The sequence below is a fragment of the Seriola aureovittata genome, chromosome 14, assembly GCF_021018895.1.
Source record: "Seriola aureovittata isolate HTS-2021-v1 ecotype China chromosome 14, ASM2101889v1, whole genome shotgun sequence".
NCBI classification, from domain to species: Eukaryota; Metazoa; Chordata; class Actinopteri; order Carangiformes; family Carangidae; genus Seriola; species Seriola aureovittata.
In genome coordinates this window covers 2,248,068-2,260,234 of record NC_079377.1, presented here as the reverse complement: position 1 = coordinate 2,260,234, position 12,167 = coordinate 2,248,068, and the positions used below count along the sequence as shown (strand labels likewise).

Genomic DNA, 12,167 nt, shown 5'->3' with positions numbered 1-12,167 from the left:
AAGCCTGCAGTATATAAAGCCCACTCTTTGCCAGATTGTTCTGTGTCATAGTGGTACTACCATAGACTGTCTATCTGTTCAGCTATTTCCACGTGTTGTCTTTGAACCCGGTTCATTCTATTTTAAGGCTACAGCTACTCAGATAACCACTCCTTACAGCTGGTGAGCAGAAAAGCATCACAATGAGCAACACATCCAACCTTGAGGTGGATGGACTATAACAGCAGAAGACCATGTCTGGTTCTACCAAGAACAGAAACCTGAGGCTGTGGTGGGCACAGACTCACCAACACCGGAGCAGAAAAATCTCAAAAGGAAAGTTTCCAACATGTTGTTGAATCCATGCCACCAAGAACTGATGCTGTTTCAAGAACAAAGAGAGGAACTATCCAGTATTTGTACGGGGTGCTAATGAAACGCTTGGCGAGTGTATAATGTGCTGAGTGTAGAAAACAGCACTGCTAAATGTCTGTCATTTGCTTTAAATGTAACCTGCCTAAAGAAGTTCAAGTATCATTACTTATCAGCTGCTATTGTGTTGTGTTTTGTTCAATTTAAGGTCTAATTATACATATTATATTATTTATCTTTTTTTAAGTACTTGGTACTGACATTCTTTTCCCTTTGTTCTGTCACTTTGCTGCTGTAACACTGCATTTCCCCAGAGTGGGACTAATAAAGGAATATCTATTTGTCTCTGCTGCTGAGTGTCAAAAATCCCAGTGACCTTGAATGTGTTAAAAATCCTTTTCATGCGAATACACTGTTAAGCTGTGAATGAAAACACATGGGAGATGGCTGACTTGAGCTGTGTGTATAGACCTTACAGCCCCAGACTTGACTTTATTCAGCTTGAACATGTACATGTAAGTTACAACCACAGGGATTCTTAAATGAATGGCACAATATAGTTCTATGTATTTTTCTAAATGTTTTGTCAGTGATTACAGACTATTAACAACATTAAACCTTTACAGCCTAAAATCATGAAACCTGTGAATCTGTCAGAGTGACAACAGTCCCCACTTTTCAAACCGCCTTCAAGGCTTCAAAAGCTTATAATACATAAAACCTCCTTATAAATACAGTAAGATTTAAGTGCTGTAAGACGCATACAAACCTCTCGGTGTCTGTTTAATGAAACTGTTTCACAGCATCTAAAGGAGCAATAATTTAACTGCAGACTAAAAAGGATTTGTCTGTGGAGACTTTTCACACCATTTCCTTATTGTCATATAAAAAAGCATGCCTTAATTCAAGTGTGATGGATCGTGGTGTACTAAAAAAAAAAGGCTTGGAGCAGTGAAATCTGCGTGTCCTGTATGAGATGCAGGATGGAACAGAGACAATATGCTTTCTGTAACTACACTTGCCTCAGAAGCCCAGTGTATCCGATTACTTTGGGCCTGGACATGGACGGATTATGAGAAAATGGCCCTGTGATCACAGATAGGCAAAAGGCTCCCCTCCTCCTCAGTAATCCATCTATGCCTGTGCATTTTACAGATTTTAGGTAGCCTGTTAATTCACACATTTCATGCAAAATCCACATAAAATCTTATTTTAGCATTAGATTATAAAAATGAAAATACTACAAGAAATAATGAAATGCTGTTTAACATGACAAAGCAAAAAATGTCCTTCAATATATGTAATTCCAGAGTTTTGATGTAAAATCATTCTATTTATCACAGTTCCACTTTGACACACTGGTCTTACTGTAGTTGTGCACTCATCGCATTTTAAAAAGCAGTGCATATGTGTAATACATATTTCAGGTGTATTCACCCCTGTTTTAAAAGGTTAAACTGAACTCAAAGATGGGCCCTTAAACTTCTTAGGCAAGTGCCACTTTGGAAGCTGGGGCCATGCTGCTGCTGTAGTGGATGCATTGAGTCCAACCTACACAGTTTTTTCCACAACCCTGCCTTCCTGCAAATCTGATCAATTATGTCCCATTGGTTTACACTGATTAACTCCTCAGTCACAACAAACAACAAAATCCTGTTTACAGAGGAAAAACATCACATTAAGGACAAAAGGATAAAAAGCAGGACTGTTTTTTAAAGGTCAGACGATGTTAATGCATTAGGTCCAATCTCTTAGTCAAAGCATCGAACAAGCTCTGTGTTCGCATGCAGGCAGAATTGCTACTTGTCTAATATTGTTTTTGGCTCAACACCCACTAAGATAAACCAGCATTTATCTGTTGTGTTTAGGGAAAACCCATCAGTGTACAACACAGAGAGTAGGGCTACACTGTTTCTATGAACACGTTCAGTACACTGTTGCAGCTCTCCTCCAGTCATTTACCTTCCCAAATTACAATCAAGACTCTGAACCGACACACTCGGCTGCAGCTCTGTGTGTTCACTCAGACAGCACAGGAAATGCCACATGGTACCGATGTGTTTCCTGGTGTGGGTGCATTAGGAATGTTCTGCTGACTAAATTTAATTTTGACAAATGCAAAAAACACACCCATAAACATAATGCACAGATTCATGGGCAGTCCCTGTAATATTACACTGGTACCATGTGAGAATAAAGAGAAGATTGTATATATACAACACCAACAAGTTTTCAGACCATGGGATTATTTTAAAATATTAAAGCGACATTAAAGAGTTGTAGGCTGTAATTTCATTACACCTCACAATCTGAAAGACAGAACAAAGTGCATGATAATAACTTAGTTATTCTTGAGTCTCACCATTGCGGTTTAAAATGTACCTTTTGTCCTGGGGGTGGTTCTAGAGAAAATGTGATTGAAGCTTTGCAATCAAGAGGGTTCATCTCCATGGAAACATGAGTGTTTCATCAATCTGCCAGTTGCATTATTAGACATGTTGTATGCAAAGTTGATGTTTTTGCCTGAAGGTGGCACTAATGGGAAGATCATGGAACTTCCAAAATGCAAAGAGGTTATTATCTGAGCAGAATGAATGTGCTCAGAAAATCCGAGCCCATTATATTTCTTATGTATGGGCTTGGTGATGGTGGTAAAGCTGATGATGGAGCTAAAAGAAATAACAGAAGTTTTTTATATTTTACATACCAGGAGCTGGCTGAAGATTCTGACCGTATGAGAAAAGTCAGGTCAGAGGGTCACCAAAACACCACATCTCCCTCTGAGGACCATGAATAGCCAGCAAACTTAACAACATATCAGTGGTTGAGATGACTCTGGGCCAAAGTGTGAGTGACACTTGTGTCCTTAGGCCTCACCGCTGCTGCTGCTGCTGCTGAGGCAGAGAAGTCCATGTAGTTCTAATAAACCCTAAATGAGAACTTAGAAAATCATATCCATATTTACTACATACGTTCAATGACAATTCAAAGCAACACACTGTACTCATCAGTTTTTAAACATTAAAATATGATTTCAGTCTAAATCTTCTACGTGTGAAGCTCATGATTTAGAGATGACTGACTGAAGCTGGAGTGGACTCAGGTTTGTACAGTAGATTTCTCAGAGTCAGTCTCTGTCTGTCTTGAAGACACCATGCAGTGAAGACTTCTGGGACAAACACATGAGCAGTGTCCTACAGACATCCCTCATGACAATATAAAGACATGATTTCAGACAGTCACTAGTCTGTCAGCTTTTGATTGGACGGTTGGATGATGGGCGGATGTTTGGTGTTCGGAGTGTTAACTCTTCTTTCCATCTTCTTTATCTCCTTTAAAGGCCATCTCTCTCACTTTCTTCTTGTTTCACAGTTTATCTCTCCTCCACTCCCTCATGATCCCCGTCCCTCTCTCAGGTCAGAGGTCAGAGTTCAGCCATCACCACCGTCACCAGGCTCAGCAGCCTCTCCTTGTGCTTTGCAGCTTTTTATAGATGAGAGGAGGTGGAGAAACACAGTTTCAGGGTGTAAGGGTTGGATCCATCTGAAACCACGCACACGCACGCACACACACGCGCACACACACACACACACACACACACACACACACACACACACACACACAGAGATGTAATCAGAGTACATATTGACTGATAAGAAATGAGAAATGCTAAATAAGAACAGCTAAACCAAGTATCAATCAAGTATCAATGAATTCATAAAATTGTATCAATGACAGGGTATTAACACGTTTATGTCACATATTCATTTCTCCCTCCTGATGCAGTCTTCTCTACTTTATTCAATGATGCCAATATATAGCTTATTATAGTTCTGATGTTTTTTTCAATAGTAAATATTAATACTAATTCAATTAGCTTGGGGGCTTGGGGCAGGGCTGAGAGCGGTGACTGCTTTGTTGTGACATCACAAAGTTCCAGAAGTCCTGACGGCTGGTTTTAAGGCTCAGTTTCTGAATACAGGCTGTGTGCATTTCTCTGTGGACTGAGGCTTTGATACTTTCACAGTATTAATATAGAACCTAGACCTGCTTTATAATCACACAACACATGGACATCTACCTTTAGACTGTATGGGACCTTTAAGCTAAACACTGGTTAGCTAAGTGCACAACATACAACACATATCCCTTTCACAATATCCATTTAGTTGGATTTTTGTGCAGTTTGTCTTCCCTGATGTCTTACATGTGAAAACAAAGATGTGCCAGTCAGCATCATAGAAAGAGAAAAGTGTATATTGGGTATAAATACATAGATTTTATTTCCAGGTGTAAATATAGTTGATCTGGATGAAATCTTGACAGAGTGGACTTACTGGGTATCCTGATCTGGTAATGATTGAGAACAGTAAGAACCTCCACAGCCTCCGTCTTGTTGTCAAACTCCAACAAGCCAGAGATGGTCTTGGAGGAGGCTGGGAGAAAGAGAGGAGAAGATGAGTGAAAACAGCAGCAGAGAAAGGGAAGATAGACATCTTTTCACAGACTGACTACAAAAGGAAAAATCAGCTTAATTAAAAAAAAAAAAACAATAAAAAGTTACACATTAAACATTTTACTCACGTTTGGCATCAAACATCTTGAATTTGACAAAGCCGGGCACGTCATGCTCCGTACACAGCTGCCAAAACACACACACAGCAGTTAGTGTAAAGCTGCATTAGACAAGGCTTAATGTAAAACTACATTCACCATATGGCCTGATCCGGAGGTGGGTTTCAACACAGACACATCTCCATATGTTTCCACTTACTGAAAGACATTTAGACACTGCTCCTCCCAGCATCATGTTATTTCTGATATCAGCTTAAAACTGTTTGTTTTGATGATAAATCTGGGATTATACTAAAAATGAACAGCTGTTGAACATTGTTTGTTTACATATAAACACATATACTTTAATCCAATATTTGCTGTTCATATAATATCACAAATGGTTTTGCTGAAGACAGTTGTCATGTAGCGAAAGCTGATGTCAGTTCACTAAAGAGACAGAAGAACAGGACGGGCCTCTCGGAGGGAGGGACTTTCACTGTATTTTAAACTCAAATGTGATAGAAACAAACAGGACATCAATCAGACAGAAGTACCGTACCCTGAGTAAGTGGTCCTGTGATATGCATGGAGGGACGTTGTAATAGTGCAGCACTGCAGATGGAGGCTGGATGATGTTTTTGGAGGCCTGTCCAGCGCTGCTGAAGCGATTGTTCCTGGTCATGGCGAAGTCCTTATAGCTGCTGCTGCCATCCTCCAACTCAAACACCTGACTGGGGATCACTGCATGCTGCTTAGACACACTGTACACATGACAAAACACCAATGTGACCAAAAGGTTCCTGATCACCTCATGACAACACAAATACCATTAACATATCGCCAACACGTCACAAATCAGGTTTATATGCAGTGATGTCATCACTCCACATCCAAAGCAGTGTTCATTTACTAGAGCTTTCCAACAAACGCCCTGTTACAAATTCATACAGGTCTAACATGATGATGAGGGCATGAAAGTATTACTAATAAATACAGTTGATTAACCTACAGAAATCTGCAGTAGGAGTCGGCCTCACTGTACAGCCATGATTTGATTGGTTAGATCTTTTATATAGTTCATAGCAGAGGTGTGAGTAAGTCACACATGTACAAGTCACAAGCAAGTCTCAAGTTACTGTGGTGAGAATCAAGCAAGACAAGACAAGTAGAAATGACACAATCAGGTTTCAAAAACCAAAAGTAACTTCTCAATATCTAGAAAAATGCAAATACTTAAAGTCCATTTGCGTCATCTGTCTACGTCAAGTCTCAAGTCGTGAACACCGGGTCAAAGTCAAGTCTTTCATCAGTTTTTACTGTGAAAGACATGAAATAAAAAACGTGTGCATGTGTGTGTGTGTGGCGATCGACTTCTCACCAGACGTTGAGTCTCTTGCCAAACACCTTGATGCTGTTGAGGTGTGTGATGGCTCTGTCCACAGCATACTCATCTCCCATCTCCACCAGCGCTGTACCAGGAACACTCTTCATGAACTTTACCTACACACACACACACACACACACACACACACACACACACACACACACACACAAATTAAGATAAAAAAGCAGCACTCATTATGATGTTCAGATGTAACACTCATAAACATATCTGGAATGATTCCTTAAAGAAACGTTTACAAGTCAAGACTGAAACATTTATCTGCTATAATTATTTCCTTATACTGGCCATTAAAAGAACCCAGTGTGCTTCCATTGTAAGTAGCCTGGATGAAATCCAAAGTCTGTATGACAGAATGTATGTTTAACTGTGATCAGATCTGTGGCCCTGTTCTATGGTGCATTGCAGCATTTCTAACCAAAGTTACAGAAAGTTCCTCTGTGGATCTGACTGCTCAGCTCTTTCAGTGCAGGTGTATTAATGCTGCTGCTGATGTGTACGGAGGTCTAGACTATTATCATCAGGGTGGGGGTCAGTCATGTCAGTCTAAAAGATGCCAGATGCATAAAACTCTGTATGGATTAATGAATAAAACTATGTCACGCACAAAGCCAGAAATATTCATACCCATTCTTCTCATCAGAATTATAAAGCCGTGCGTTCACATGGTTTTGCTTTATAAATCTCACTCATTGAGAAATAGGGCACACGTGCACGAGCCTCATTTCCACTCCCACAATTAGCCATAAATGGATGAAGACTCTCCCTTAATCAATCAGTTTGTATAAAAACACAGTCTGTGCCACAAGTGATCAGAAACAGAGAAGAAAGGAGAGTCTTAACGAGGTTCCACAGGCTCTAACACTGTGATCAGTAAATATTCAAATAGTATCAAACAGTTAAAGAATGACTCACAATGAATAATCAGGATATTAAATGATGCAATAACAATTATTTCTGTTTATGAATTGTAAAATTCTTATTGCTGTATAAATGGGAAAAACTTATAATAATGATAATGAATGCAATCTGAGGTGGGTTATTTTGTTTTATACATGTCTCAGTTTATCTTGTATTTTCCCCTCACTGTAACTTGGATCACTTAGGAAAACACATGGTCAAAGGAGTGTGTGAGTTGACCCATTCTGTGTTTGTAAATATCAATTCACGTGTGGTAAATGGCGTTGTGTATGCATGGTTTTTGTGTGTACGCATCATTTATGCATATGGCCCCTGGTGTTTTGTCTCAAAATGTTCAAACCACAGAACTAGCTGATGGAAGCAGAGACTGGTGGTGGAATAGGTGGACAGTGTGACTTGTGTCTGTTGGCTGCTCAACTCCAGTGGTGACTGTCAGTACAGTCACCTAAAGTGCTTTGAACCAGATGTTGGTACAAGCTCCGCTACCTGAATATTCGGCTAATGGCAGTCAGCAGTCTGACAGGAGAGACGCTCCATGGTGCTCTAGGATTCTATAACTGAACTATGACCAGGACACACTTTATATTTCTCTGACTGTGTGGAAATGTGAGGTTTTCACACCATAGATCAGAGGTCACTGGTCACCAAACACAGATACCGTCCTTTCCAGACCTGGACTTTAATCTACAATGGAGCGTTAAGGCCACAATGAGGGAAAAAAAGGAGTTTGAAATTACAAGAAAAAAGTCGTAAAATTACAAGATTTAAAAATGTAAAATTTTTGAGAGAAAAAAACATACTTTTTAGGAATATTACAACAATCAATCAAACAGGTGAAAGGACAGTCAGTGTCAGTCTGAGCTGTTTGTCTGTCTAACAATAGAACAGATTCTTTACAAGCTTCTCAATGTCCTGATGCTGATGCTGATGATAAGTGGGGAAAGTGGGATATAAGAGGGACAGAAAGAGAAAAGGAGGTGCTAAAGATGTTAAACTGTAAAGATGTGGTGAGGTTGTTTATTATAAAAATGGTTGAAACTGTTAAGATGTAAAATGGAGTAAACTAAAAAGAAGAGTATAGGGAAACCAAAGCTTCATCTTTTAGGCCCGTTTCATTTTTATTTAAACACTTTATTATAAGATATTATAAGATTTATTTCTATAATAGACATGAAAACACACACACATATGCACACGCACACGCACACGCACACACACACACACACACACACACACACACACACACACACACACACACACACACACACACACACACACACACACACACAAGCCTACCTTCTCAATGTTGCCGTACAGACAGAAGAGGTTGAAGATGCGGGTGCAGTTCATCTTGGATGGATGGAGGCCACTCACCATGGCAACAGAGCTAGGAGCGTGGCCAGAGTATGAAGAGGACGACTGGGGCAGAGGGTAGGACACCATGTCCGGAACGTCCACTGAGGTGAGCTTGTACCTGCTGTTGCTGGGCAGAGGCAGCAGGGGGCAGGGTGGACCTGAGGAGGCGGAGACAGCAGGAGCTGAGACTCTCAATAAGGTTTAGTGAAATGAATGTCATGAGAACCGTAATGCTTTTATCTGTTGTTGTTGTAGTTGTTAGATGTAACTGTGTTCTGATGACTCTCATTTTATAGATTCACTCAGTTAAAACTCCAGTAGAGCAGACAGAAGTGATTGATTCAAAGAAAGAGTCAGGATGTGGATTCTTTACTTTGTTTCTCTGTTACTACCTCACATATCATAGATTAACTGCACTATGTTAAATTCCTTTCTCTGGCCAACATTGTCCAACATTGCCCCCTAGTGACCATCCATCCCTGTACACACCAATAAATGAGACCTGTTGTAATTTCCATTTTGTTTAAAGACTATCAGAGCCTCCTCTCTTCTGATTGGCTCTCCGATCTGTTGTTACTAGAGCTCCAGAGAGAAGCCTGAGAGAGGAGATGTAAAACTACACTGAGATAGTTTTTGGTTCTTAAAACCATAAATATATCTTCTTATGGATCAACACTTTAAATAAAACACAGGAGAAGAGGAAAATATGAGCATGACTTTGAGGCAAATTGTCTCCAGACTGTGATTCCTTGCTGACCTGCAGCAGAGAATAGAAACACAAAAAGGGAATTCCCCACTGAATTTGGCTCGTTGACCCTCAATTTAACTTCAGCCGAACACTCTATGAAGAGTTCCCTTCCACATTCCTTTATGAGGAACAACCACAACCACCCATTAGTCTGTCACCGTACAGATGGTGTGAAACTATTGCATTGAGACAATCCTAACGTATCATTTACATATTCTGTGTATGTTGTTTGTATGTTTGAAGAATCACAAGCATGTATAGAGGTGGACAAACACGTGTGTGTGATGTGGTAGAGGCATTTCATACAATAATGCAATAATACACGCATGCGGTACTTGTATCACCTGATGTAGTGTGTGTGTGTGTGTGTGTGTGTGTGTGTTGTGAGACAGCTTAAAGTAAAGACAGTGTAATTGACAGGGATCTGTTTCCATGCAGGTGAAGGTATACCTACTGCTGCACCTCTGACCATTACACAGGACTGGAAATCTGCACCTACCCTGAGTGAATGTGTGTGTGTGTGTGTGTGTGTGTGTGTGTGTGTGTGTGTGTGGGAGAGTGTCAGGTTTCACCTCTGAGGTATGGGAACTGTAGATGAAGTAGCAGCATTGTGTAAGGCAGCTGATTCAGTTACCGCTTTAATTCTATGTTTGTGTGTGTGTGTGTGTGTGTGTGTGTCTTAGTCTTACCATAGCCGTTCTCACTGTAGGATGAAGGGTGTTCTCCTAAAATGGCCTGTCTCTGCCTGCCCTTTCCACGGTCTGAAACACACACACACACACACACACACACACACACACACACACAAACACACACACACACATACACACACACACACACACACACACACACACACACAGTAATTTAATAAAGCGGGCTTCAGTAACAGCTGTAGACTTTACAGTCACTACTTCAGACGACTCCACAGTAGAAGTGGAGAAGGTGAACTGAACCCAGTGTGACTGTATGAAGCTGCTTTGGGACGGCTGCTCGTCGTGGACTGGGCTAACCACAGACGGTGTGTGTAATCATGCTACTGGTCACCTTTGTTTTCTCTTGGTTCTGACTCACTCACTCGGGGGGTTTGTTTATAATCTGTTCTGTTGATGTGATCTCAGATCTCAGCAATTAACTTGGTGATTACGAGGTTACATTTACACATAAACAACAACAATAAGACTCAAGCTGTAAGAATATCCTTCAGTATATCCTTTAACAGACAGCCACAGAGTAGTATAACACCACGTCATGTCTGAGGTTGAATCTTGAACAGAAACTATGAGCATAATGTGGAGCAGAAGCTATCAGGACTACCAATGTGCCATTCCTATCAACAAACCATGGATCCATCTTATCAACTGTAATCAGATTATCGTAGAACAACGCTTCCAGGGGTTCGAGTGCACAGCACAGTGAAAGGTGCACTTCCAGCCAGAGGTACAAGGTACAATGGCTGCACACCTGGAGACGTAGTCCTGGAGCAACATGAAAAAATACAGAACTTTAAAGGGAAATTCGTATTACACATAACACAACATCTTATTTTATTTCTGTCCATCCACCATCACCCATTTTCAGCCATCACCTTGGCAACAGGCTAAGCAAGGTAGTCTATACATCCTTCCATCCAAGCTACAAACTCTGAGCATCCCAGGACATTCTCTAGTCCAATAAAAGATGTACTACCTATAGCAGGTTCTGGGTCCGCCCTGGGGTAATCTCACATCTGGACACGAAAACATGGAAAACCTCAAGAGAGAGGCTTCCAGGAGGCATCCCAATCACATGCCCAAATCCCTTCAACTGGCCCCTTTTGAAGCGAAGGAGCAGTGACTCTACTCTGAGTTGTTTGCACAAGTCTCAGCTCCTGGGAGAGCACAGCCACCCCACAAAGGAAACTGATTTCCTGTGCTTCTGTCCACGATGTCATTCATTTGGTCACTACCCAAAGCTCATGACTACAGGTGAGGGTTGGAGCTTTGCCTTCAGGCTCAGGTCTGTCTTCACCAAAGCGGTCGCAACACCCACATTACTGCTGAAGCCGTCTGATCGTACTATCACTCCCGAGCAAGAGCCCTGACGTATTTGCCCTGCAGAGTACCACCAGTATGGAGGTCTCGGCGGCCCTGCCCCTTCACGCTCGCCTGCAAGCTGCCCCAGTACATGGAGATGACAGGTCGATAAAACCAACAGGAGGCCACAGGACGATCTCCAGACTCTGTCCATGAAACAGAACAGGGCACAATCCTGGCAGAGCCCAGTGGCCTCTGGCAATGTTGTTCTCACCTAACTAATAGCTGAGATCTGAGACACAATAACTTGCCACTGTTGTGGCACCAATCTCTGCCATACAGCATCCCATAAACGGAAGCCTCTGAGTGCATGAAATCTCACGCATTTCAAACATGAAGTGTAGAGGAGTAGGGACGGACGGCAGAGGAGGATGCGGCAGGAGTGGTTTGAACATTTTTTGTGGATGTTTTCATCATTTGAAAACTTATCACAATAGAATCCATTACAACAGCAATGAAGCTAGCTGACCACAGCATGTATTCTATTCTTAGTTATTGAAGGACCCATTTAGTTCTGCATTTTGTTTGACATACTTAAGAATATTTTGGTAAAAAAAAAAAAAAAAAACACACAAAATACATGAGGTTGACCCTGAAATACTACCTCGACAGAGATGGCCTTCTTTACTCACTCATATAATACATAACACATCATGGGACTTGAACAGCATGTCATTTCTGCCTCAGTGTTGTCTCCTGTCATTCAGAGATTAGAATTGCAAAAACAAATGCTCCAGGAGTGTGAGGTAAGAAGGTCAGA

At 41.2% G+C, this 12,167-nt stretch overlaps 1 protein-coding gene across 1 annotated transcript in view; it reads right to left on the bottom strand.

Moving 5' to 3' along the window:
* Nucleotides 1-799: 799 nt before the first annotated feature.
* LOC130181046 (heterogeneous nuclear ribonucleoprotein L-like) overlaps nucleotides 800-12,167 on the bottom strand; it is a 57,834-nt gene continuing 46,466 nt past the window's right edge. Inside the window, exons 8-14 of the mRNA XM_056394787.1 lie at nucleotides 10,025-10,096; nucleotides 8,528-8,745; nucleotides 6,287-6,408; nucleotides 5,468-5,669; nucleotides 4,936-4,993; nucleotides 4,689-4,787; nucleotides 800-3,894 (exon numbers count right to left, since the gene is read on the bottom strand). Of these exons, the coding sequence (XP_056250762.1) occupies nucleotides 3,839-3,894; nucleotides 4,689-4,787; nucleotides 4,936-4,993; nucleotides 5,468-5,669; nucleotides 6,287-6,408; nucleotides 8,528-8,745; nucleotides 10,025-10,096 (827 nt within the window). The 3' untranslated portion in view covers nucleotides 800-3,838. The remainder of the gene's footprint in view (nucleotides 3,895-4,688; nucleotides 4,788-4,935; nucleotides 4,994-5,467; nucleotides 5,670-6,286; nucleotides 6,409-8,527; nucleotides 8,746-10,024; nucleotides 10,097-12,167) is intronic.